The 27145-nt window shown below is 37.5% G+C and overlaps 3 protein-coding genes across 5 annotated transcripts; 2 read left to right on the forward strand and 1 right to left on the reverse strand.

Moving 5' to 3' along the window:
* The first annotated feature begins 1705 nt into the window (after positions 1 to 1705).
* On the forward strand, positions 1706 to 9067 carry PJVK (pejvakin). The gene is made up of 6 exons (XM_058840070.1): positions 1706 to 1916; positions 3934 to 4129; positions 5377 to 5518; positions 6223 to 6340; positions 7342 to 7446; positions 8766 to 9067. The coding sequence occupies exons 1-6, from the start codon at positions 1706 to 1708 to the stop codon at positions 9065 to 9067; spliced, it is 1074 nt and encodes a 357-aa protein (XP_058696053.1).
* Positions 9068 to 10789: 1722 nt separating this feature from the next.
* Positions 10790 to 15599, reverse strand: FKBP7 (FKBP prolyl isomerase 7). 2 transcript variants are annotated; one of them, XR_009277780.1, is made up of 5 exons: positions 15241 to 15599; positions 13707 to 13858; positions 12762 to 12904; positions 11496 to 11629; positions 11011 to 11148 (listed from the first exon to the last, which is right to left on the reverse strand). XR_009277780.1 is itself a non-coding variant. In XM_058840324.1 (4 exons), exons 1-4 carry the CDS (start codon positions 15447 to 15449, stop codon positions 10987 to 10989), a joined length of 657 nt encoding a protein of 218 aa, XP_058696307.1. In that variant the 5' UTR covers positions 15450 to 15599; the 3' UTR covers positions 10790 to 10986. The 2 variants fall into 2 exon arrangements, 1 of the variants encoding a protein (XP_058696307.1); XM_058840324.1 differs by lacking the exon at positions 12762 to 12904 and having other exon boundaries at positions 10790 to 11148.
* Positions 15600 to 15649: 50 nt separating this feature from the next.
* Positions 15650 to 26868, forward strand: PLEKHA3 (pleckstrin homology domain containing A3). 2 transcript variants are annotated; one of them, XM_058840322.1, is made up of 9 exons: positions 15650 to 15916; positions 18129 to 18311; positions 19382 to 19498; positions 20501 to 20656; positions 21106 to 21242; positions 22197 to 22361; positions 23510 to 23553; positions 24073 to 24188; positions 25001 to 26868. In XM_058840322.1, exons 1-9 carry the CDS (start codon positions 15877 to 15879, stop codon positions 25126 to 25128), a joined length of 1086 nt encoding a protein of 361 aa, XP_058696305.1. In that variant the 5' UTR covers positions 15650 to 15876; the 3' UTR covers positions 25129 to 26868. The 2 variants fall into 2 exon arrangements, with proteins under 2 accessions (XP_058696305.1, XP_058696306.1); XM_058840323.1 differs by lacking the exon at positions 18129 to 18311 and having other exon boundaries at positions 15653 to 15916.
* Positions 26869 to 27145: the final 277 nt, after the last annotated feature.

Raw genomic sequence — 27145 nt, forward strand, 5'->3', positions numbered from 1 at the left:
TGATCTATGACCACATACTGAGTAAGAAAAATACGAATGCATGTTGAATAAACAGTTCCAGCTGATCTTCATAATTTGTAGGAAAAATAGTATCCTGTCAAATGTATCTATACAGGATTCATCTAAACCAAGGATCAACAGGCAATTTTAATTTTAAACTTCCCTTAGGTTTTCCTTCCCTTTGAAAGCTTTTTCAGTTCTGTTAATGTGTTTTGATTGAGTAAATATGCACAGGGTTTTTCAGATAGTGTAGTATGAATTACAGCCAGAATTAATTGCAGCCTTTCCCATGCTTTCAATTCAAAGTCTATATATAACCTGACTTGATTTTTCAGCACCCTCTAGAGTAAGCAGAAAGATCCAGCAGCCTTTTCTTTCATCTTAGCTGAAGTAATGCCCTTCTCTTTTTGCCATGTTGCTGGACTTCCTGATACTCTGAACCTTTAAACATATTATGGAAGTGGTAAGTTCTTAAATAAGTGTTCATATTATAAAAACAGTCCTTAAGATACTTTCGCATGAAAACCTTACTTCAGAAAAAAAAAGCCAATCAAACCAGTTGTTACCTGGCAACCGGGGATAATATTTCTACTGTAAATTTACAAGCCTGTGGCTGATGTTTTACCTACTGTAACTGCAAAGGGAGTCTTTGGAAGAAGTGCTATGAGGTTTAGGCAGTTCTATGTTCATCTGTCTTACTAGAAAATCAAGTAATTGTTTACATGAGGGTGGGTCAGCTCCTTTGCCTCTCTCATGGATCATCCACGGTGCTCTCCACTGTCGGTCTTTCTTTTCAACTTTCTGTCTTTTTACACTGGTGCTTTGTATCTTGGATCCTTGAGTTGTTCCTCGTTCCTCTATCAATACTGACACTCCTTTCTGCAATTTTACTTTTATTATTTAGCATAATTCTCACAATTTAATGGGGTTTCCAGTAGTCTGAGCTAAATGCATGCAGCTCAAGCCTAGCCCTTGGGTCACAGACAGCTAAGTCCATAGGAGATAAATAACAAATGATGGGACCTCACTGGTGTTTCCCCCCTGTCCCCAGCCTGCTCTGATCTTACACTTCAGCCCAGCACAGCGCCCAGTCCCCAGCTGAGCTCTCCCTGGTGGGTTATGCCAGTGCTGTGAAAGGCAACACCGTCTCACAGAGCTGCCTGTGCTCATCAAAGTGTAATTCCAGTGCCCTCCCACAGCATGTCTGGGCTGCTTTGTTGGTGTTGCTAAAACACCAGAATTCAGCTGCAGCAAGGAACCAACAAACAGCAGTACACCAATAACTCCTAGTGGGAAGTTTATGGAAGTTAGTTTTCTGTCTCTATAACAGAAAACAATAAAAAAAAAAATTAAAAATTGAATTTTTAAAAGAGTGGTAATAAACTGCCAAGAAAAGGGTGCCATTTCCCTCTCAGTTTACACTGGTAATTCATTATTCATCACGAAGAATTAGAGAGCTTAACTGAAGGTCTCTGAGAGAAGTCTCAAACAGTACACCATAGAAATTAGGTAGCTAAGATGCTGTTGATTCTTTAAAAGTGAAATATAATTCAGTCTAAAAAAAAAGCAGCTTGACAGATTTTGTTTTTCAAAGCATGTTAATTTGTTTTCAAGAACAATATAAAAAGAATTGAACATGGGCTCAAAGTCTGGAAGCTACACTTGATACGGAGCTTTTTATTATTATCATAATTAATGTCATAATATGTTTGCTGCTGCAACCAAAAACTTTGTTAAACAGGTTGGTGATGGAGGAAGATTAGTTCCAGTGCCCAGCCTCAGTGAAGCTGACAGATACCAACCTCTGAGCCTTGTGATTAAAAAAAGAAAATGTTCACTTTCAAAAAAATCTAAATTTGCTTCAACACCTTTCACATTAAAAGATATTCTTCAAGGGGAGAAGGAAATTTCTGCAGGTAAGATTTTTATCTTTCTTGAAAAATGGATATTTTCTAGTAAATACATAGTAAACATGGTTTAAACTGTGCAGGTAGTATGATGTTTCCTCAGTAAATGGCCAATAATATTTTTCTTGCCTTGTCACGTTATAAATATTTTTTTTAGAAGTACAAATCAAAATGAAAAAAAAAAAAAGGACTTTCTGGAAAAAGAGTGATTGAAGTAATTTATACTAAAAGCCTTGATATTTTCTGAAACTAGTATTAAACAAATTGACTTAAGCTTTGTTTTTTCACAAACCACAAATTCTTGACAGATGTACTGATGTATGTTGATTAATTGCTGCATAGAATTTGTTTAGAATTGTACCCCTTTTTCTGTATACTTATTTTCAGGTGTGTAAGAATGGCCTCAGTTCTGCAGCTCTTCCATGCTGGCAGTCCCTGGTGCTGAACTGAGCTCTGCATGGGCAGAAGCATTTGAAAACAGCTATTATATCTGACTGATGTAATTGGATTTTCATAGGACTTTTTCCATGTTTGCAACCTTTGTGGTGTATTTAAAGAGCTTAATTGTTTTTAAATTGCCTTTTCTATGCAATAGAGTAAAATCTGAGGAGATTCTATGAGAATTATGAGGTGCAAAATTGAACTATTCTATTTCTTCCTGTGCACACTTGGAAAAGTGTGTAATTCATGTCTATGTGCTCTGTTTTCTCAAAACAGTTTCATTCCTTTATTTTTTTTTAAGATGTCAATTCTGACAAAATTATTTATTATATTAATTGCACAACAAATGCACAAGTTGAAAACTCTACTGAGACAAATTAGTACGAGCACAGGAAGACAGAAATACCACTTGATCCCACAAGAGGGGATTTCAGGACACAAACATGATAAGAAAAATTTTAATCCTATGTCTTACATTCAGGAGAATTCAGCCGTCTTGTCCTGAATGAAAAAAATCCAAAAATCTCATTTAAAAAGTCTGAGAAAAAGGTTGCAAAATCTCATTAAAAAGTCTCACAAAACCTTACTAGTCTTTTCTGTAAAGGTTAAATTTCATACGCAAAAATTATTGTCCTTTAACGTAAGCAAAGAGGTTTGTAATTGAATTTCCTTTTTTATGTGACAAAGACAAGCATTTCCAATCCTTCTGGAATTATGAAAATTATATGAAAATTCTTGTTGGTTAAAAATAAACACAAAGAGGATTCAGAATAGGTGACTTCATAATGTCAGTTTATCCTAATATCTTCAAAGGATTAAAAACAAAAAAAGGAGTAAACCCCAGATTCATAGATGTATTTGGACATCTAATCCCTGTGTTCATTTTAAATTGGTAACCAATGCATTCTAGTATTTTTTCTGTTAGTGTAATGGAAATTTATTTGAAATTATAAAGACATTTTTTTAGAGGTGCTTTGGTACCTACCTTTTGATTGTACAATAATTGAATGCAAACTTTCAAGCAAGTTAGAATTAATCTGTTCTTTTCCTACAAAATAAACTGACATAGTCCCTGGGCAGAGTTAGTGTTACTGGCACACCCATGTCTCATTCATGTATTGCAAAAATTATGAAAAATTAGGGTCTTTGTATGGCATCTAGACAAAATTCAGAATTCCCTAATATTTTTTATACAGTGGCTTTCATTTTATTCCTAGTTTTCATATTCTGTGTGGCCTCCACTGAGACATTTTGGGTTTCAGAGCCTCTGTCATAAAAGCCAGAACACACTACATGTGTAGTTTATATGTACCAGCATCATGGTTACAGGTAGAAGTACTTGAGGAGAATAATGATGAACACAGAAATTTGAAAATAACTCTAGTCAAATGCAGGACTCCTATGTACTCTTTCCATCAATCATCAGTAGCAACATCAATAAACAGGAGCTCAATGTAGCTCTGAATTTCATATCATTATGAATTTCAAATGATTATGCACCTAGGAACAGTACCATTTATTCTTGCTATGTGAAAATGCTGTGTTCAGACTTTTCATCACACAAAGGATATCTTCTTTTACTCAGGTGTCTCATCTTATCAGTTGCTCAACTATGAAGACAAATCAGATGTTTCACTTAATGGCAGAAGAGGAAATCAGATAATGAACGATGTTGGTTTTGATGTTGCTGGATCAGATTCTGTTGCCTTTAAAGCTTCGTTTGGCATAGTGACCAAACACGAAGTTGAAGTACCAACATTACTAAAAGAACTTACTACAAGGTTGTATTCTGTGTTTTGGTATCTGTTTCCATAATTCTGTTTCATACAGTTAGGTTGAAAGTCTGAAGTGGTTAGGTTTTGATTATTTTTAGTCACCGTCTGATATTTTCAAGGGTATCAGGCTGGATCACTGGGATTAGACACATGACCTGTATCTAATACAGGCTGTACAAGTTTTCTGAATCCTTGAATTATGGTGCATGTCTGAGGAGAAAAAAAAAAAAAAAAATTCAGTGAAAGAGTCCATCCAAACTCCTATCTGTGTTATACCATAGTACTGAAAATTTGAAATCTACTTTGAATAACTTTACCCAACTTCAGGTTTCAGAAATAGGATTTCTTTGTCTTTGATGAACTAGAGAGACATATATATTGTTGCCATTGTAGATACTTTGAGGTTTTATGAAGCTATTACACAGCCTTTTCTGCAAAAATCAAAATAGGTTTATCTTCTTGAATTTTTCATAACCTTCTGTGACTTTTCTTTAAATCCAGTCTTTTACCAGCATTCTCATTCAGTTGTGGACACTGAAAATGAACTTGGTGTTGCTGTGGTGCTAGCACAGATGTCAAACATGCTGTGACTAATTCTAGGTGGAATTATTTTTTTATATTTCAAAGATTGTCCCTTTGTAACAATGTCATCCCAGTGAATCCCAGCAGTAAATTATTAACTACGCATTATGCAACATTTGGCAATTACAAATATATATTGTTACCTTGTTGTTTTTTACCAAGAAGTGCATGTCATTTTGTATCTGCAACCTCTCCTTCCATATCTACCTTTTCCTAGTTTATTTGTAACTTCCAAGCATTATCATTAATAACTGAGGCTGAGGAAAGAGTATCTAGGCTTCTGAAAAAAAGATTCAGTTATAGAAATGTCACTGTTTGTATAAATTCTTCTACAAACACTTGTTTCATGATTGTTTAGTATTGTTTATAAGTGATATAGGATTTTTTTTCAGTTAATGGCACTAAAACCAGAGTCAGGTGGACAGGCTTTGAATTTTTCAGGGTGTCACAGATGTCCTCTCTAACATCTGTACAATACCGTCTTTCTTTGAATGTTTTAGTTCTTCTGTTCCCAAACACTGAAAACCAGTATTAAGTTTCCAGATATCTCCTTGGTCAGTTGTTTTACTGCTATGAAACAGACATTATGGTGATTTATTTACTGATTTAAAGTTAGCTGCTTTGTAAACTGCTAATTATGTCTGAATTTCCTTCCTGCCTCTTGACTTTAGAAAAATAAACTTTGATCATTGTCTAGTCCATCAATCAAGAAAAAGTAGGATGGAAATTTTGTGTGTGGTCATGGAAAGTATTCGAACTACAAGGCAGTGCTCATTAACTGTCCATACTGGAATGCGTGGAGAGACAATGAGGGTAAATATGTTTGACAAAGTTCTGTAACACCAATGATCAAGCATAAAAAGCTAATTTTTATAAATTTTATGGTTTGATTTAATTGTATTTTTATAATGTAAGCTCAGAAAAAATCTGAAGTAAATCAATATTGTACTGATGTAAAGTGGTTTAGAAGTCGGTCTTTTGTTAGCAGTGCTTGTGTGACTGAGGGATGGGAAATGCATGAAGGGATGGCCAGACAATGAGCCATTGCTTAGGGTAAAACCTTGTCAAAAATGCGAAATTACTACTTCTTAGTTTGACTTTCTAATAAACATATAACTTTTCTTTCATTATTATGGTCATCTTCTGTAACACATTGGAATTTCAGGTTATTATTTGAAGGGTTGGCATCTTGTTCCATGTCTTACGCTCTTCCTCCCCCTTCCCCCTCAATGTGTTTGAATAATTAAACCTACAAGTCTTCTAACTTCGCTCTTTCTGCTATTTATAAGTCCTTCACATAATTTTCTGTAAGTGATGCAAATTACTCTCTCTGTATCAAAACTTATTAAAATGCAAAGCAGTTAATAGAAAATTCTTTAGTTGTGAAATTTGATCTTCAATTTCAAAGTTTCCCCCGGCATTAAAATTCTCAATATATGAAGTTAAGATTAGTATTATGTTTATTTATTCATTTCAATTTATAACTTTTTTTCTTTTGATCATTCTCTAAATTATAGTTTCACATAATTGAAGATCAGAATTGTAAAGGGCGGGACAAAGCCATTGTTTTTCCTGCACATACAACTATTGCTTTTAGTGTATTTGAACTCTACATTCATTTGGATGGTAATTTCGGTAAGTGATGTAAATTACTGTCATTACTGCTATTATTTATAATGATACACATTTTTAAAACTGTTTTATTGCTCTTGATACACATAAGCTCTTGATATACATAAGCCCTGATCCCATTCAATGGGATGTGGATAAGTATTCTGACATTCTGACAGAAACAGTGCTTGAAAAGATGAACAAGGCAGGAGCTAGAAAATAGTCTGCTGTGGGAACATATTTTAAAAGTTAGCTTGACTTTGTATTTTTAAAATTCTGCAGTTGCATGGAACTCAGTTATATTTCTAGCTGGCAAGGAACAGGTTTCTTAAACAATCTGATCAGTTTTGCATAAAACAGGCAAGTACAAAGATAAAAGTAAAGAAAAAAGTGTACAGAACTTCTAAACTAGTAACATTCTTTTTCTGTTGGGGATTTAATTTCAGACTGATACATCATTTGCATATATAAAAATCTAAAGCTATTTAGGAGGAAATAATTGCAGTAACTGGAAACAAATAAATTTTCATAGCTTAGATTTTACCTTAAAGTTTTTCTTTCAAGTTATGGATAGAAACATAGATACTTCTTTTAATTTAAAAATAAGTTTTAATAGTTGATTCAGTATTGGAAGTGTTGAGCACAGAACTCACAGCCTTGCTTACTATGTTTCATTTCTACTTTCACGTAAGAATACAGAAATGTTCGTCCTTCAGAATCAGGGCTTCCATTGGTATGATACTGACTGTCCTGACCCCTTAACATGACCATAATTTGTGTATACACCAAAACAGGCCCTGAGGATGTTAATTGAAAGCTGACAGTTAAAAATTCCCATTGAATCTGTGTTACTTGAATCTGTGGGCTATTACTGCGTGCAGACTTGTATTAAAAAGTTGTACTAGCCATTAAAAACATTAGCAAAGCTAAATTTAATCAGTTAACTTTTTTGATTAGAAAGCATATTAAATTGTGCAATTATGGCTTTTATATTTAGTCCTTTTAAAAACTTTTCATTTTTACAGAACTCTGCGTGACTCCAATTGCAAAAGGAGGATTTGAAAGAGAGAAATCTGGATCATCTTCACTGACCAAATTAAGGAGATTAAAGAATAATTTGTTTCATCGAAGTATGTCTTGATATTTATATACAAATGTCTTATTTTAAAGTGTATCTTTGTTTCTTTAATTTCTGTGCAAGATGAATGTTTAAAGAAAAAATTTTGATGCAGAATGTATCTCTCAATTTCTAGTATTGAAGAGTTATTAAAATTTACATTTGAGAACCTGTCTCTCAGAAATAACAGATCTGTTCATGAAACTCTGAAGCTCTTAAAACTTATGGCTGTTGATAAACTGATATTGATGTTATAGCTATAGTTACACTGCTAACTTAACACTGAATCTATTTCATGTGTTTGCCATTTACAGCTCGTATTATACAAGTTATAATTATGGTAATATTTGAGGGCAAAAGCTGTGAGTTTCAATACCAAACTTACTGAATTTCTAAATACGAACTGCAATAATTGCATGCACTCCTTAGGCAGTATGTTCCTGTGGCAGGGACATGGCCAGGGTACCATTATATTCCTCTTTTTTTATTCTAATATGAACATAGCATCCAACAAAAATGCAGACCCTGTATGCAGCTTTGGAACAAGATCTTAAACTTGTAACACTCCTTGGTCCAAGTACTTTGGAAATCTGCAGATCTGAGTGTGAAGATAAATGCTGAGCAGTAAATGTGTCCTAAAGGTTGCTCTGTTTAGGTGTCCTTTCTCCACTCCATTCTCGATCAAAGGACTTTTATGGAGAAAGCTTTCAGTGCTGCTCCAGTCCACATTAGGAGAATAATTCTTCAGTGGGTATGATTCATCTCAGGAGCTGTAGCTGCCTAAAAGTTCTTCACTCAATCTAGTCAGTCCCTGAAGAGAAAGGGAAAGGTAGGTAGTTCCTACCTGGCACATCGGGATGCTCAGAAATCTGCTAGAAGGTTAACAAGGAGTCCTCTGAGTTTTCTAAACATATTAAGCATTAGTGGGATTTTTTTTTTTTTTTTTTGGAAATAATAGGAAATAAAACTGAATTTACAATGTTTAGAGCATAAAAGTAGAAATGCAAAAATAGAAATAGGGAAGTACACAGCTGTGGTTTGACTTTGCACCAATTTATCAGAAGCCTGCCTCATGCCTTCCTTTAGGTGTATTTCTAAAAACATAATTACATAGGTCATATACAAAAAAATCTGATTTTTGGCAGTATCTTAAGTGAAGTTGAAGAAAAATTTTCATCACACAGGGTTTTTGATGGGAAGCAACCTATATGGCATGCTTAGAACAGTTTTGTGAACAAGTTGTTACTTCTATAATTAAACTGACATTTTTAAACAACAGATCGTAATGTAATAATAAATCACTGCTTTTTTTTCTTGTGTATTCTTTTTCAGATAAAGGAGTAGTGGAAATCGTTGCTAACTCTGACCCTTACTTGGAGGACCTTTTTGCAGACTATTATGAAAAAGCTGCAAGCATGACAGATCTCTCTACAAGCTATCTCAGAGACGGTTCTCATATCCGAATGAATTTACTCAATAACAACATCCCCAAAGGCCCCTGTGTCCTTTGTGGAATGGGAAGTTCTAAAAGGGAGACAGTCTATGGATGCCTGGAGTGTTCTTTTAATGGACACAAGTACGTCCGACTGCATGCCGTGCCCTGTTTTGACCTCTGGCATAAGAGAATAAAGTAACTGATCCGGGTAAGTGCCTGTTGTCACAGACATGGGCATAACTGTGCCACAGCCTTTTCAGAGTATGTAAATATGTCTCCAATTGTGAAATGCAAAACAGTGGAAGTGCAAAACGTTTCATTATGCTGTTATCTTCCAATTCTTTGCTTCACAGTCAATGACCTCTACTTTAAAATGCACATGAACTCCCTGACATTACTGTTTTTCCCAGAACCTTCTCACTGTCATGATAATGAAAAACATACTTTTAAATAGTATTTTCATAATGTCAAAACATATGCTAGAACTTAATGTTGTTTACACAAACTTGATGTTAAACCCCCAAAATGTTGCCTTTCTCTACATTGGTGTATGATGGTTAAATGAGAATATTTGTTAATAATTTAGTGTTCTCATGAATGTTTAATTGAAGTATCAGATTAAAAAACATGCTAAGACTTAGCTCAGTCTAATGTTTCAGTTACAAAATAGAACAACTGGAACTGTGGATGGGAGTTTCATATTAGGGTGCTGTTGCCATATATCAAGTTATAAATATATTTATATATATATATATATATCATATAAACAAGTTTGTTTATTAAAAAGTACCAGCCAGTCCCCCTGGGACTGCTGCAGTTGGACTTTATGTCACAGCTGCTCTTAACTTTCTTTTATGTGCTCAGAAAAAAAACCTGCTTTGCAGAAAATGGTTTGGGAGCTTATGAAAATAATGGAATTGCTTATTCCAACAAGACTTAGGTCTTTAACAGGCGCATCCCAGCCTCAGGAAATTGAGTCTTTTGAAGACTGGAACACCAGAGAGCTCTGTCCAGGGCTGGGACAGGGCGCTGTTAAACCTCTCACCACACTGTTTTATCCTGGCAGAGCAAAATACTTTTTACACCTTTTAAAATTATTTCAAGGATAACCCAGCTATGGAAGCTTCTTTGACTTGTGCTGCCACTTTCACTGTGTTTATCTGATTATTACATGTTGAAATGAATAGAGACATTGCTTTTCACGTGAGAAGAGTGAAGTTTTTTATACCAGTGTTATGATGTGCTCTGCACAAGCAGAACAGTTAACAGATGTAAGTACTGTCTACTAACTATTGCTACTTCTTGGTATTTTTCCAGTGAGGAAAACCAGAACGACTCCCAAGTAATTAATTACTTATTATTAAGTAATTGTAGTATCTGTAAGTATCTGTAGTAGCTCCCATCATCTTCCACTTCATTCAGTTAAATGATGATAGTGTAGATTTTTAACTTGGTGCTGCTGAATAAACTGGCTAACTTGATAATTTCACTAAGTCAAAGTTTAAAAACTCACTGAAAATACTGCTTTTTCTTCAATACGAAATTCTTTATGTTAATATTACATCAAAGAGGTTATTTTAAATGGCTTTAAAAACATATTTGTTTTTGTCTTAACATTCCATAGATTAAAGTTTGCCTATTTTAAGGCTTTTTCTAGTAAGTGCTGCAAATGGCCTTTCCTCAAGAAGCTAGGCTAGGAGTCTGCAGGGGTCTAAGAGTTGTATTCCTGGGATTCTATTTTCCCTTTTTATTTTACAGGAGACTGAGAAGTGTTCATCAGTTACACTGCAGCTATGTCAAAGGATACTTAAGTTTTGTGTGCTCAATAGAACAGAAATAATTATTTTCATCAGTATTTCACCAAAGGAGACTACTGTGCAATACTGTAGATTGGAACATGTAGGAACCACAAATAGTAGGTCATGGTGTACTTCAATTTTATTTCTTTCTTTTGAAAGATCTGACACATTTTATTAGCTGAATGTTAAAAATAAGATTTTTAAAGTCACTTTAAGAGATATAAAAAGATCCCACTATAAAAAAAATACAAAAATTCCATGAAAAAGTATTATTATTTAGAATTCAGTGTCCAGAAAACAGCCAAATATTTTTAAGTACTTAGAGTTCGTCGTGCTGGTAGACATTGTACTCCTTTGCCGATATGAAGCCATCTCCATCGTGGTCATTCTTCTTAAATATATCAGCTAAGATTTCATCATGGGCAGAGGGATGACGTTTTTTGCCATCTCTTGCAAATTCTTCTTTCAAATACTGGCTTATCTAGAAGAAAAGAAGTCAAATCTTTGTGACTTTTATGCCAGTATTCAATCTAGCTATCTTCAAGGACACTGGGAGTCCTTGCAATATATTATATTACACAAGTAATATATTATATATAATAATATAAGTGTGTATATACATATACACACAAATATATACAGTTTGTCTAAAGGAAATGTGAGACTTATTAACCTATTAAAGCAAATTTCAGCAAACTACAGCACAGTGTAGTTTGTGTAAGCACACAGAAACTTTACATAATCAGTTGTCATGTAAAATACAACACTGATGCAGCCACACATATAGTTTTATGAATTACTTGTTTCTAATTATTTGCATAATATTACCTCAAGTTCAGAGAGTTTCTTGTCACCATCCTTGTCTATTTGATTAAATGCTTCAACACTACGAGGTCCCTTATTTACTGCATAAAGCTCAATCTCAAAGACCAATGTTGCATTGGGTGGAATCTTGCCCTGTGCTATGAATAAAAGAAAAAAAAAGCATTTAAGGAATCAGACACTATGGACAGAGATCACATGTATGATAAGTTCACACGTAAAGCATTTTTTTAATTAAAAAAGTCTGTGTTAATGTTCAGATTAAACTCTGAATTTAAATTAATTTAATCTAGACAGGAAGATTGTGTTAGATAAATTATTTCGGACGAAACTTGCTAATCATGTACCTGCCTGAAACAAAACTGTATTGCACACTAATTCAGGTACTTTCAGAGATTAGGTGAATGGTTATCATGAAAAACAAGTACTTCTTCTCTTTGACATCCTGTCACATGACAGGGCTTATTTAGAGACTGGTTCTAAGATGTAAGTCTTTATTAAACAGCTGCAAGCTGATTTAAAATATAACAGTAGTAGATCAGTGTTCTTATGAATTTTCTGTCTGAAGAAATAAGCAGACAATATCATGTTTTACCTACTTTGTATGAATTACACCTATGGTAGAAGGTATTCTACATATGCTGTAAAATAGTGTTTAAAATGTACATCTCAAAAAGCAGCAACAGAATGTAAGTCATCTGACTTGCAAAAAAACCCCACAGAAACATCAAACTACTGGAATACTTTGGCTCCTAAATTAAGAGAACAACCGTTAGAATTCTTTGTTCCTAGATCAAAGTATTTTCTGCCACCTGATGTAAAACCAGCACTGCCTACAAACACAGGTCCATGTATCATGTATTTGGCAAAAAAAGGGATCTGAGAAGAGACAGCAACAAACCAATGCAGTCTAAAAATAGTGCCAAAAGAGCATAAAGAAATCATGCAATGTAAAATTAAAATGTAAACATGCAAGCTGCCAAAGCCAGTGAGCATGATGTTGTAACCTCAGAATTTTGAGCTTGTGTCCATCCTTCATAAACTGAAGAATCTATACTGTTTGTAAACAGAAGACAAACAAAACTATTACGCTACTCATCTAAAATAGACATAGTAAAAATGACAGGTTTCAGAGTTCAAAAGCTTTAACCTTCCACGCTTTAGGAAAGTAGAAGTTTTAAATACATCTGAATATAAATAATGATTTAAATAGCACTTACAAAAGAAAGATACAGTACTAGAATTCAGTGCCAGTAGTTAAAATATACATACCAACAAAGGAAAGACACGTAAAGATTTAGAAAGCCACATGCACTTTTCTAGTTCAAGATTAGGTAGGCATCTTCCCCAGCATGCAGGAATACGCTGAGACAGAAGACAGGTGTGCTGTAGGGAAATACTACTTCCTTCAAGTGCTACCTGGAACAAATAGTTAATACTAGTATTAAAGAACATTTTTCATTTGAATTGGTGTTTTTCCTTTTTGTATGAAATTGTATTGAAGACAAAACTGATGCATTGAATCCTGACATATCAGTACCAAAGTATTATTATAGAGCAGGAGTTACCTTTTCACAGAAACTACTACACCCGTGTCAGAACTGAATTCATCTACATTTAAGTGCTGAAACACTGCATAAGACTTGTACTGGAACTTATAAAAAGTAATCTGCACACTGAATTATCTTATATTCAAATCAGGTTTAATGAACTGCACTGTTACAATTACTGTGTAATGTGATAATGAGAGCCATTAACTATTCAGAACATAAGCGGTATTTTAAGCAAATTATTTCTACTTAGATTAATTGCACTGCATTATATTCCATTTTACTCAGAAGACACAGATTGTCATTAAAAGGCTAAACAGGTAGCAGTCAAATAATAAAAACCAAATGTGACTGGAATGTAATAGATCAACACAATAATGCTGATGCGTCTCCAGGAGATCTTCCTTTTGCTGCCCATGTTTCACACTGTGGCAGTACTTGGGAAAACGCACTGGGTGGCATGCACTGAGTTCCAAACTGCAAGGCCTGGGTGTGGGTCTGTGCTCAGGACTACTGAACCCGTGTAGCAATGAGCAGGACTGGGGCTGCACAGCTGCACTGCCTCCAAATGGGAGCACCGCTTCTTACAGACATCTACAATACTGTATGTTTGAAAGGGTAAAAACACAGGAAAGACAAAGTTTAGCATTAAAACTTCTTTTTTTACCGTATCCTTGCTGTCCGTATGCTAATGATGGAGGAATTGTCACTTTCCGTTTTTCTCCAGGACACATATTCATCATAGCAATATCTAAGCCTTTTATGACTTGTCCAACACCCAGAACAAACCATTTTGGATGGCCTTCATTTTGCGTCCGACTATTAAAAAAAAATTCTGTATGAGTAACATTAATATAGTACTTTTTTACATACATAAAGCTTTTAGTTACAGTCAGTAAGAATATGGATTATTAACACACGAGAATGGTTAGAGTGCAAGAATAAAAAGTATAAACACTTTTTCTGCTACATTTATAATTTAAGGTCAAATCTTGAGATAAATATAAGTGGAAACCTCCTTTTTAAACTGAAAAAAAACCCTTGCTTTTGAACTTCTTACAAAAACATCCAATCTTCCTGATCATGTACGCTGCATGCCAGAAACAAGGTGCCACTGAAACAGAAAGTCTCCAAGAAGAGGAATGTGGGGAGCACTAGAAAGTGAAAATGTCTTTAGCAGTTCACAACACTGTAGGATGGGATGGGACTGAGAGTGCAGGTGTGCAGTGCTGGGGAAACCTGGCAATGTCAGCTACAGTACTGTGTGCTCACCTGCCAAGGGCAGGTCAGATAGCCAGTGCCCAAGACAGCTTCTGGTCGTATGAGACATCCCCAGAACGTGCACTGCAGAAAACAGCAACTGAGCAAAACAGCCAGAGAGCACTGGGCACGCTCTGTGTACCAGTCAGTCACTTCAACAGGCAAAGAAATGCAAGTGAAATGGTACTGTTAAATGTAGAATTAACCTATACTGATTTTTTTCTTGAATTATACAAGTGGGGGAATGGATCAGGATTTTTGTAATGAGCAAAGCTATTGTCTGAGAATAGATGGATGAGGCAAAGTGAAAAAGCAAAAGCCGAAATGATAATTTTGCAGTAAAATGGATGGCTCAATGAATCAAGAAGGGAAACAGCAAAAGGGATGAGACAAAAAGGCTGCAAACCACTACTGTAATAATGTGGCTGGCACTGCACAGTGCCAACTATGTGGGAGCGCATGCTATATAAAAGTTTCTGCCTAAAATTGTCAGTGTGCATTCCTACCAGGAGCTCCTCCTACCAAGCCAAGTTTTTCTGCACGCATTACAGCACAGCAAATATCAACATGATGGGGGCTTTTTTCTACCCTGCCAACGAGGGTCTATACGTCAGGTGTGGGCTACAGGCTCTCCAAGTTTTTCCGTGTCGGGCTCCTTCACTGACGACGGCCGCCAGCCTCGAGCCTTTAAAGCCGTCTTTGATTTCCATCTTTTGCCTCTGCGCTTCCTCTTGACCCTAGGGAAACTGCACCCTTCAACATTCGCTTAAGGAAGAGAGAAGGCTGAGACGGGGAGCAATTACTGCTGCTGGTGTGGTCAGTGCGGGCCCGAGCACACTGAGTCCCGCTTAGCCGGCTTCGGGTGCGTGGGGCGGCCGTGCCACGCACTCCGCCGGGCAGTGCCCAGCGCCCGTCCTCCGACCCGCTGCCAGGGGGCTCACCTGCAGTAAAACTTGGATCCGTCGCTGGCCAGGAACCCGTCATAGTGCGCGTTCAACAGGTCGCCCTTCTTGCTCTTCGGGCTGCAGGCCTCGGGGAGGTGAAGCACCTCTATCTGAACCTCCTCCGCCGCCGCCGTGCCGCCCTCGGCCCGCGCCGGGGCCGCCAGCAGCGCCAGCGCCAGCAGGAGCAGGGGCAGCCCACGGCCCATGTCGCTCGCGGGTGGCCGCCGGCGTGGCACTGTCCCCGGCGCGCCGGGGGCCGAGCCAGCGCCGCCGCCCCGCCTCAGTCGCGCCGGACGTGCGGACTAGCCCGGCCCAGGCAGCGGCAGCGGCCGCGGGGCGGGCGGTTCTTCGGGCCGCCCTCTCCGCTCAGGAAGTGGAAGGGACGTCGGAGGCAGCCGCGGGGCGGCGGGGCCGGGAGCGGGGCCGGGCGCGCATGGGGGATGCAGAGCGCCCCGCGGGGCGGGCGGCGCCGCCGGAGCCGCCGCGGCCGCCGCGCCTGAGCTGAGCGGCTCCGCCTCCGCGCGGGGGAGGCAGCGGCGGGGCCGGGAGGGGAGCGCCATCCCCGCGGCGGCCGCGGCCGCCCGTACCCCGCGGCGGAGCAGGAGGATGCGGCCCGGTGCCGGGCTCTGAGCGATGGAGGGCGTCCTGTACAAGTGGACCAACTATCTAGCGGGTAGGCGGTGGGGCAGGCCCGGGGGGAGGCCGTTTAGGGCTCGCCTCGGCCTCGGCCGTGATGCGCCGCAGGTGCTGCTGCTGCCTCGGGGTTCCCGGCGTCCGGCGGGCGGCCAGAGCTGTCGGTAACGCCTTGGCTGAGACATTTGTGCTTGGAGCCGAGCCCCGGCGAGCGGCCGAGCGTCGCGACGGAGGCGGCCTCGGGTCGGTGGCGCCTGGAGGCGGCTCCGGGGCTGGGCCGGGGGACGCGCCCGGCGGAGCAGCCCCAGCGCTTCCCCACGGTCACCCGGGCCGGGCCGGGCCGGAGCCAGGCGAACCCACTGCCCCCCGGCACAGCCCGAACCGTGCCCGGCCCGGGCCTTCTGCCGAGCCTCTCTCGCCACCTGGATTGCGCCTTGCCGAGTTAGTCAGAGACTCTCAGCAGGACAGGGAGCTCCTGTATCCCAAACTGGAACACACATGATGAGCTGTAGTTTCATTAAGTGCGTTTTTAGAAGCTCTGCAGACAAAAAGTGCACCAAATGCCAGCATTTGCCTGGTTTTGTTTGGCTGATCCTCTGCTGTAATAGAGACTCCATCTCCCTCTGGAGCAGGCAGTGGTGTCAAGGTGAAATATTTCTTCGCTGACACTGTGATAAGACTAATTGTCTCTCCCAAGCAGATCAGCGTTGGATCACATACCGTGCTTAATCGTGCCTCTCGTGCTTAATCGTACACTGCTTTGGCAGTATCTTCTTTGCCCTCTGGTTCTTGAGCACTTCATATGTGGAATTCTGCTTCAGCATATGCAGGTTGTGAGTGTCGAGTGGTGTGAAACTTGGTTCTGAGGGAGTATAAAATGTGGGCTGCATTGTGAGGATTGTACGGATGTGCTGTGAAGTGTACAGAGCATAGTCTTGCATTTTTCAGAGCAATAATGTGTCCGCAGATAGGAGTCTTCTGGTAATAGGGAGCAGTTGTGCAGTAATTAAATAGATACTTGATGTCTTTGTCACTTTTTCACAATAGCAATAGAGAAAACTCATAGAGGAAAAGTTGTGAAAGAATGAGCACAAGGTTGTTTTCAAAACAATGAAAATTGTCACTTTCACTTACATGATTGAAAATGTTGCTGTAGCCAAAGATAAATGGAGAAAGGCAGTGAACTCTTGTGGTGTTTGCTCTTCTTTTATTTAATAAGCAAATACTCACCAGTAGCTGTGAATGCTATACACACAATGGACTGTTAGCATGCAGCTAATTTCTGCTGAAATCCAGTACTCCTCTGAACCAGCAAACTTCAGAACCCTTCCTTAGGCTTATGCTGGCCAACAGAGACCATCTGCTCCTGAATTTCAAAATTAATGTGTCAGGGATTACCTAAAATCTCCAGAACGTAGGAGGGCAGCGTTTTTTTAAAAAGTAATCATATTAGTGAAATGTTTTAAGTTTTGTTACTGTCTGCCTTGTTACTCTGCTGTCTGTATAGTATCTGTTTTTGTGGCAAAATATAGGCTGTAGTACTTGTCATTAATGCTAGACACCAAGCAGCAAAGGAGCTTTATTGTTGCTTAAGTGTCATGGAAAACATTTAATTTCTTCCTTCATTAAAAGCAAACCAGAAATACAGCTTTTTAATTTTTTTCTCCTCAAATAAGAATTTGTGAAGTATAAATTCGTTAAATATTTTCTCAAATGTAGGATACCGCCCAGTTTCAAATTACAAGAGGTGTTTTGTTCTTTGCCTTGCTTCTGTGTGGCCTTTTAAATCCTTTGCTTCTGTTTTTTTCCAATATTAGAATAATGTGAGGCTGGAATAGTCATTCATGTAGGTTTCCTTTTTAGCAGAGTAAGACTGTTTTGACAGGCATTGACAGGAGATAAAGACAGTACAGTCTCGCAATAGATTGTAGCAGAAAAAAAGATCCATGCATTTTTGAGTTGCATTTTACAGGACAGAGTCTTCTGAATTGCATATTCTTTTAGTGTTGATGTACACACACCACTTGAAATTTTTCCTGTATGAGTTCTTATCCTTTAGAGTTTGTGGTTTTTAACATTCTGCTTTTGAGTGTGGACATGCTTTTTAGTTATCACTCATTTAAAAAGACACCTGTACTTACTGTTAAGCTAGTAAACAAAAAAGAAACAATACACAGTTATGTGTTACTATTTCTTTAACATGGAATGGTAATGTGATTTAATGCAGCCTGGTCTTACTTTTCATGAATTAGTGTTACAACTTGTAATGACGCTGGTGCTGGAGAGTGTCCCCAGAAGAGCAGTGGAGCTGGTGAAGAGTGAGTTGTACCAGGAGCAGCTGCGCCAGCTGAGGGGGCTCCACCTGGAGAAGAGGAGGCTCAGGGGTGACCTTATCACTCTACAGCTCCCTGACAGGAGGCTGGAGCCTGGCCAAGGTCAGGCTCAGCCTCTTACAGATAACAAATGACAGAAGGAGAGGAAACGGCTTCAGGCTGCACCATGGGGGGTTCAGGATCAGGAGGAAGTTCTTCATGGAAGGGGTAGCATTGGAACAGGCTGCCCAGGGAAGTGGTAATCACCGTCCCTGGAGGTGTCCAAGAAACAATTGGAAGTGGTCCTTAGTGCTTTGGTCTAGTTGACAAGGTGGTGATGCTATGAATAGTATGAAACCTGAAGCTGGCTTCTGAGTCTGGTACCTGCTTTAGCCTCCTGTGTTAAAATACAGTGCTGCTGGATGGCCTCAGCTTGCTCTGTTGGGGTGGCGGCTGGAAAGTACCCTGGGCCACACTGTCATATCGCCAAATTCCTAGAGGTTTTTGGCCACACAGTTTTTGCCATTCCAAACCCTAAACCAAGCAGGAAGTTAAAGTTTGGTGTCAAGTTGTAAAATAGAGGGATAATCTGCTCCTGTTGTACAGCTGTGTACAGAGTATAATGGGCCAGTGTAATTGTTACGCTCTACTGGAATATTTTAGTGCTGTGTTATTTGTAGAAACAGAGAAGGTGTGAATACATAAGTGTGAAATATAAAGTTTTCACTGAAATACAGTAGCTAAAGGACAACATAGCATAGCAGTTGGTGGCGTCAGTCATTTATTTGTATCTTACAAATAAGTTTCTACAGTCTTAGAAAAATCTGCCTGAAAAATATAGTTGAATGAGAATGGTTTTTCAGAGGTGTGTAATTCAACACAACCTTCAAAACAGAATTCCATGGTGGCTAAATTAAAATTTATTTTTTCTCTAGAATGGAATACAGTGAAAACAGAAGAGAGTTGCTGATCTTGCACCCAAAAAGAATGGGAGTGAAATAGCCACATAACACTAGTCTGGTTATAGAGTGGCTCTGGTCTTCATACTGCACAGATTGTTTACTTCCTAGTGTGTTACAAGAATAATTTAATCTTTGCCTCTTTTATTAAAGTTTAACAAACAAAGAGATTAATTTGATTTACAATTTAGGAATTAGATTAAACCTTCTCTTTCACATTTTTCGTCTCTCCAGGTTGGCAGCCTCGGTGGTTTGTTTTAGACAATGGGATATTGTCGTACTATGATTCCCAGGATGATGTTTGCAAAGGCAGCAAAGGAAGTATAAAGATGGCTGTGTGTGAAATAAAAGGTAAGAATTAATAGAGTTCTGCTTGAGAAAATTTTAGCTGCCATGGAAATAGAAAAGATCACCAATCATACATTTTTGCATCACATGTTTTTCCTCCTCTGTTTTTGTTTGCTTGTAGTCCCATGTGCCAGCTTCATAGTTCACAAATAATAAAGAATGTTAATAGAGTTGTGTTTTGAGATTTAGAACACACCATTTATTACTCTTTGTTTTTAATAGTTATGTGCATGAGGTTCATGCTTAAAGTTATCTCAGCTGGCTGTTTAGTTCTGCTACTTTTTCCTATTTTGACCAGGGACAGAGACTGAATCATAAAAGCCGGTTTTCCAGAAGAGCAGCAGCAGTGATCCAAAAGTGGAGATTTCTATAAACCAGAAGTGTTTAGTCTTTTGGTTTCCCAAGTAATTTTTACTTTTGTCACTGTTACCAGCTGTGCACATGCAAATTACTATTTGAGATAGTAAGTGAACTGTTTATTCCAAAGTTAGAGTTTAGTCTACTGTATTCCTAACTGTCGACCAGCCTCCTTGGCTAATAGCAAAGAGTTTTCTAGCTTCCTGTTGCTGTTAACTATGACTTTTTTCTAGATCCTCACAGGTGACTGAGCTTGTGATGTGGGTAATTTCATATTAAAAAGTAGCACTTAATTTTTACTTTACATGAGCCACTAAGTATTTTTCATGTGGTAATTGCTTTTTCTTAGTGTTTCTTTAGTGTAGATTAAATCAGCGAAGTAAAGAGAGAAGGATCACATTTTTTAATTTTTTTTTTGCCATTCCAGTTGATTTTGCTTGTTACCTTGTTCTTTTGGTGAGGGAAAAGGGGAGAAAGGTTGAGCAGCTTTGGGCTTTTCCTTACTAAGCAGTGGTGCGTTGTGACTTACTGTATTACTGTGGGATTATCATAAGCATTTTAAAACACTTCAAGCAGTGTTTAATAAATGATTGTTACTGAGTTGAGATTATTATTGTTATTTCAATTTTTTTTCTCTTCTATCACAAGTTCATGCAACAGACAACACAAGAATGGAGCTAATCATCCCAGGGGAGCAGCATTTCTATATGAAAGCAGTTAATGCAGCTGAAAGACAAAGATGGCTGGTAGCACTGGGGAGTGCAAAAGCCTGTTTAGCAGATACCAGAACAAAAAAAGAAAAAGGTACGTGTGTTACCTAGAGTAGATCACTTCTTCAGATAATCATAGTGCAAATATTGTGGTACAAAGTCAGTATTATTGTATTTTAATATAAATTGTAATTATTCCTAGTCATCTCTATGGTAAATTCTCCCTCAGTATTAGTTAGAAACCACCTGAATTGACCTCATGTATCTTAAGAAGCTGAAATACCAGCAAGGTGTTACTGTCACTAGAATAAACATGCTGTTTATAGCTGTTATGAAGACATTTCATTTCTGCTGTTACAGTAACTTTTTATAGTAGCTATTTTTTTTTTCCATAATTTTTCATGGATAGCCTAATGTAACTATTTCAGCCACTCTGGTGGGTGGTATAATTTTTAAGTTGATATTCAAATGAAAAGTGCTTAAAAATTACAATATGTATGTACATTGTATGCAATAAATTGATATTTCCATTTTTTTCCATAGAAATAAGTGAGACCAACGAATCTCTTAAAACCAAAATGTCCGAACTTCGTCTCTACTGTGATCTTTTAATGCAGCAAGTTCATACAATACAAGAATTTGTCCACCATGATGAGACTCGCTCTCCTCCCAGCATTGAGGTGCACAATTCTAGAATTTCTTTTCATTCCATTATATAATACACCTCAAGTTACTGTTGATGTCTGAAACCTTATTTATCTCCCCAGTGTTGGGAAACCTAATGTAATGTCAATTTTTGAATGCTTGAGTGTAGATGTAGTAACAATGGTTTTCTGTGTGTAAAGTACCTGGATGGTTTAACTGTAATTGTTAGGAACCAACTGTGTTTCTGAGCCATTTGGTTGAAAGGCCAGAAGAGCTATCATATGAGCAATACAATATTTTGTCTTGTTTTGCATCTCTGTTCAAGTAGTTGGAGCAATCTTAGTTTGTCCAATCTTACTTTGTTACGTGGAAGGGTATTCCATTATTTGATCAGTGAAAGCTAGTGTTCCAGGCATTGGAAACATGCAGTGTAGATATCTATCTCTGAATGTGCACAAGTACAATACTAGAATGTATTCCTGCTTTTCAGTGAAAGGACTGGAAATTATGAATGACTTCATTCTTAGCACACTTGAGCAGCATGTGAACAGTGTTGTTTGTCCTTTAGTGCAAAGCCAGGGGTTGATGCTAAGGCACAACAGAGCGAGTTTTCAGTTTAAGGAGGTGAAATGGACCTGCAGCTCCTTTCTCTAGTGTGATAAAACTGTTCACACCTGCTGCAATTCATTTGTTTCACTGAATGATCTTCTGGTAGCAGTTAGTCACTGTGAGAAAAGCTTTGTAGTAAGGCTTTGTTGGCTGGTACCCTAAAGAAACTCAGATGTCAGAAAGAAATTGCAATGCTGTCACATTTGTTTTCTTAAGTTTGCTTTATGGTAAAGTGTACATTTGATTAACAAAATGGGAAATGTAAATTCTTAGTGGTAATGAGGGAAATTGTTGTGTCTGGGAGAGGTGATGGAGGAAAGTTGTATTTGCATCTTTTAATTTATTTTCTTGCTTATGCTTCTGCTTTCATTTATTTTCAGAACATGAATGAAGCCTCTTCCTTGCTTAGTGCCACATGTAATACATTTATCACAACACTTGAAGAATGTGTGAAGATCGCTAATGCCAAGTTTAAGCCAGAAATGTTCCAACTGCCTCACCCTGATCCCTTGGTTTCTCCTGTGTCACCATCACCTATTCAAATGGTTTAGACATTTTTTTAATATTATCTTTTCTAAGTGTCATACTGGTGGTTGGACTGGGGGGAGGAGTGGCAGAATGCCATGCTATTGTTACATGCTATGATGTCAACAGTTGTAATCTTGACTTGTAATCTTGTGTTATAAATCAGTACTGATCCCAAATATAAATCAGTTTTCCATTCTCAGTCTTTGTTTGCTAGCCTTTACATCATTAGAGTAAATTATCATAAGTGTCAAGGCCCTATGATTAGGTTATCTCATAAATGAATGAGGTTTAACTATTCCTCAGTTCAACTGTTTGATTTTTTTAGAGTGCACACTGAACACTGATTATAAAAATTACGTAACTTCACCTCCTGCTTAAGTGCTTTGTGACTTGAAGCACTTCAGCAAGATAGCATGTTTCAGTGTATGTTATTCAAGATATTTGTATTAATATATCATTCCCTCATCATCATCAAACATCATTAACAGAAAGGTATATAATGATAAAGATATTACTTACATATCTTCATTATTGATAAATTCCCTTGGAAGGACAGTGTATGGGGAATCAAATGCTTTCTCTGTTCTGTGTATGTATTCCAAGATGAGCTGGATTGTGCAGTTTTGTTGTGGGAATCTCTTTCTTTCCAAATGGATTTCTCATCTCTTTATCTCCACTTTACTACGAAGCTGATCATTATGATTTAAAATAATAACTTTGATATGCATAGAGATTTGACAGTGATAGCAGGGAAACCACAAGGAATCAAGAGGCATAATTTGGCTTTATTGTGTAATGAGGAATTTAAACTTCCATTTGATACTTCTGTATATCATAGCAATTAACAATGGCTCCTGAAGGAGCTTTGGTGCAAGAGGGAATGAATTCCATAGATAGGAGGTAGCATCTTTTTGCAGTAACCTATTTCTTTTTCTTGTGTGAATGTTCTAAAACATTTAATATTGATGGCAATACATCTGCTTTCATACAGTTAAATCAGATTTTTAACTGAGAGTGGTTGCTTTTTATAAAAAAAATATTGCCGTCTCTTTTTGTAAAGACTGTAAATAAAGTAAAAAATAATGTAGATATCTGTATCATTCTTCTGAGTAGCTTGTGACATTTCTGGTGTTGTTTGTTCTTTGGAAATTTTTTTTTCCCCTAGATGAAGCGTTCCATTAGCCATCCTGGTCCTTGCTATTCAGAAAGGTAATTTTCTTTTTTCTTAAGATTTTTTCTTGTGTCTCAATAGACCTCCCTGAACTTGCTAGCATTAAAATAAAAATGTGAGAAGAATTGTTTGCTTCGGGAAAAAATTAAAAATCATAAGTTGATCTAATTTTGAAAACAAAAGGTTCAGATTATCAGCTATTGGTGGCAGCTGTTATTTTGAATACAGTACCAGAATTTCATCATGCTAGAAGCTTTATGTAAATGGCTTGTTTTGACAAGTTAATGGAATTAGAGAGCGAAATGTTAACATTCTTTTTCAGTTAGTATTTCAGATTCTCAAATTATTTCCTTCATTTTCATTTCCACTTTTAGGCTTTGCAGTTATGAAACTATGATTGACTGTGCTGTTTTTAGTTTGCTATAGTAGACTAGTATAGTTAAAAAGTATTGATACAATTTAATCCAAACACCAAAGTTATTTCAAATTTGAAGTACATTAAATTTGTGTGGGTTGCTACAGATTTTGCTTGCTAACAGAGCTCATTTCCATTGTAGGATTAATCACTCTGTAAAAGAACCCAGTTCATCTCTCAATCGATTTTCTCAGCGGCGCAGAAGAACATACTCAGATACAGAATCTTACAGTGATACACCTTCTGAAGATTCTCAGAGTAAGTTTGAAAGGGAGGGAATTTTCTTTGTATCTTTCAGTACAGTTTATTTTCCTGCTTACAGCAGCTGTTCTAGCACTGATATCAGCATGAGGAAAAAGATATGATTCTATTCTATGCTATGCTATTCTATGCTATGCTATTCTATGCTATGCTATTCTATTCTATGCTATTCTATTCTATGCTATTCTATTCTCCTGTATAGTTTGTTACCTGGCTGACTTGGGTTGGCTTCCATCCATAATACAAATGATCTTACAGCTGGAGTAGTTACATTCAGTGTCACAATCAGTGAGACTATTGGCAAGATAAAATTAAGACATGTCCAGAAAAGGGATGTTTGTCCTAATAGACTCTTGCACAAATGTTTATCTAGTAAGTGATGTGGAATATTGCTATTTGCCACCTGCTTATTGTCACAGAAGAAATTATCTTTTTTTGACTTCTGTGAATTGCAGGGGTAGTTTTCACTCGGTGCATTGTGGAAAGATGGTTCATTTCAGTGGCTTCTTGTGTTTTGTAGAGAACAGCACTTCTCAGAAGGTACACAGCCTTGCCAATAAGAAAGATCATGATCAGAATTTATTCCCTCCTGATTAGGTGGGCTGACTTAGTAGCCAATTCTTCCATGCTTTTTCCTTCTGAGTCTTGCTGGCATTTTGACTTTATTGTAGCTCCTCTCAAGCAGACTTCAACTTGACTAGTTCTTCTGCTTGCTTATATATAGTAAATATTTTGCAAATACAGTAATGGACAGATTGGACAATACTTTCAGGGATTGAAAATTAAATACTTAATTGATCTCTTTATAGGATCTGCTCATTGTTCTAGAAGTGCTGTCAATGGAGATCTGGTATCCTCAGCCATTCCTGAAGAAAGTAAATCAGTGTCAAAGGAAAGATCTGAACTGGAAGAGACTCTTTCATCCTTTTCCTCCTGAAGCAATTGAAAGTATTAAATTTTCTATAAATAATGCTATGCAAAAGCTGCTGTAATTATACTGTTGTTATAGGAAGTAGTTATTTCCCTTTTTAGAAGGATTTCTCTGCACTTTATAGAATAACATAAATACTATCTTTGAAGTGTATTTTATCTTTATATAGTTTATTTGCAAGAGTATTTTCCTAATATTTCACAGTTTGAATGTGCATTTTTTGGAACAAATGATGGCTTTAATAGATAAGCATCCACATTTGTAAATGCAGCTCTTTTTAAAACGTGTGGAGGTCTGACTGATACATTAGTAAACAAGCATTATAAATTTCAGCAAAATGTTTTCATCATTTTGGAGAAAATGCAACTTGTGCCATGGGCCTCTTGGTCATTTGAACCAGGTCATCCACCTGGAGCTGTGATTAGCCCCACAATGGCTTTATTTTGCCAGTGTAAGGGCTATGGGAATGGGCACTAATGGCTCTGCTCCAGCAGCTTGACGGTAATTGACATTGCCGCCTTTAAAAACACAAGGATATACATAATCCAGTCCTTATTTTTAGGCAATGAAAGTAGAAATATTTAGTGTATTTTTCTAAACAAATGTATAAAAATAACTTAATATGAAGTATTTGTACCAAACACGGAATATTTAATAGTTTTTATTTATTTATTCTTTTTTGCATCAAAAATTTCTACCTACTTTCACTACTAAAGGTCTAAGATCTACTAAAATCTTCAAAATGTGCATAAATTGTTTCTGGGGTGTGTAGCATCACAAATAATTAATACAGTGCTGTTAAGATTTACTCTGCTTATTTAAGATGTGTTTTTAGCAAAGTATGGTAAAAACAAGAGCTGAAATGTTAGACCGTTCTAAGCTGCTGTTGTAATGAATATTTGTATCATATACAAATACAAATACATGTTTTATTTATGACATACTTATACAAAAGGGAGCGTCTGTTTTTGCAACTCCTTTATATATCATTTGAGGATGGTATACACCAGAAGATGGATTCTGCTCTCAGTTACATCAGTGTAAATTTGCATTAACTGTAAGTGAGGTCAGGGTCTGACTCTCTTAATAATTAATGAGTAATATAGTGTAATAGTGCCTACTAGCACCTTGGTCAAGAAGGTTGTTAATGTAAGCTTTTGGGGGTTTTTTGGGTGTTTGTTTAGAGGTGAACTTGGTCTTAGCTGTAGAGCACTTTAAGAAAGCCATTTACTGTTCTTGATTTACACAATTGCTAAAGAAACATACAGGGTTTTTTGTACTTAAGCACATACCAAAATCTGTTTTTATAATCAGATCTTTAATTTGGTTTAACTAGTCTTCCTTTTGTGTGTATAAATAATTTCATGCAGGCTGGAAAGAACAGATGGGAATGGGAGCTTTCCTTATAAACTTTCAGAATGTTGATTTATCTTAATCAAAATAGGTCCAAGTGTTGAGGAAAAACACAAGAGCTGTTGGTCTTATATAAAATGCCAGTTTATAACCATTATGTCAGTTCAAGTGGAATGGAATGGTTTGTAAAAGAGGTTTGTGGATACCAGCTCAGAGCTGTCAATTGTGCTCAGTTCTGTCAGTTTTCATGCAAACTGGCATATGCATATCAGCCACACACATGCTTGTACATATTTTTTTCTGAATGTTTGCTTTAATGTTCTGTAGACACGACAATTGTTAAAATATGTATTAAAGAAGATATTCAAAGAAGTAAACTACATACTGCACTGAGAGTGTTGTCTTGAATAATATGCTGTCAGAGGTGCTTTTTGATATTTCACTGAGGTTTCTGCCAGTTTCTGCAGTGTTAATTACATGTCACAGTGACAGATACCTTTTTCTGCTTTCAACTACTGTGAAGAGAAGAGGTTGGACTCCACATTGTGCAAAAACAAAGTGAGACTGATCAGTGAATGTAGTAGTAATAATTTTAAATACTGCCACAAGACAAAAGTTGTGATCAGATCCAAGCACAAAATTTGCATGTAATTGCTTTAGTGCTGTTCTT

Source organism: Poecile atricapillus, chromosome 5 (genome assembly GCF_030490865.1).
Source record: "Poecile atricapillus isolate bPoeAtr1 chromosome 5, bPoeAtr1.hap1, whole genome shotgun sequence".
Classification (NCBI taxonomy): domain Eukaryota; kingdom Metazoa; phylum Chordata; class Aves; order Passeriformes; family Paridae; genus Poecile; species Poecile atricapillus.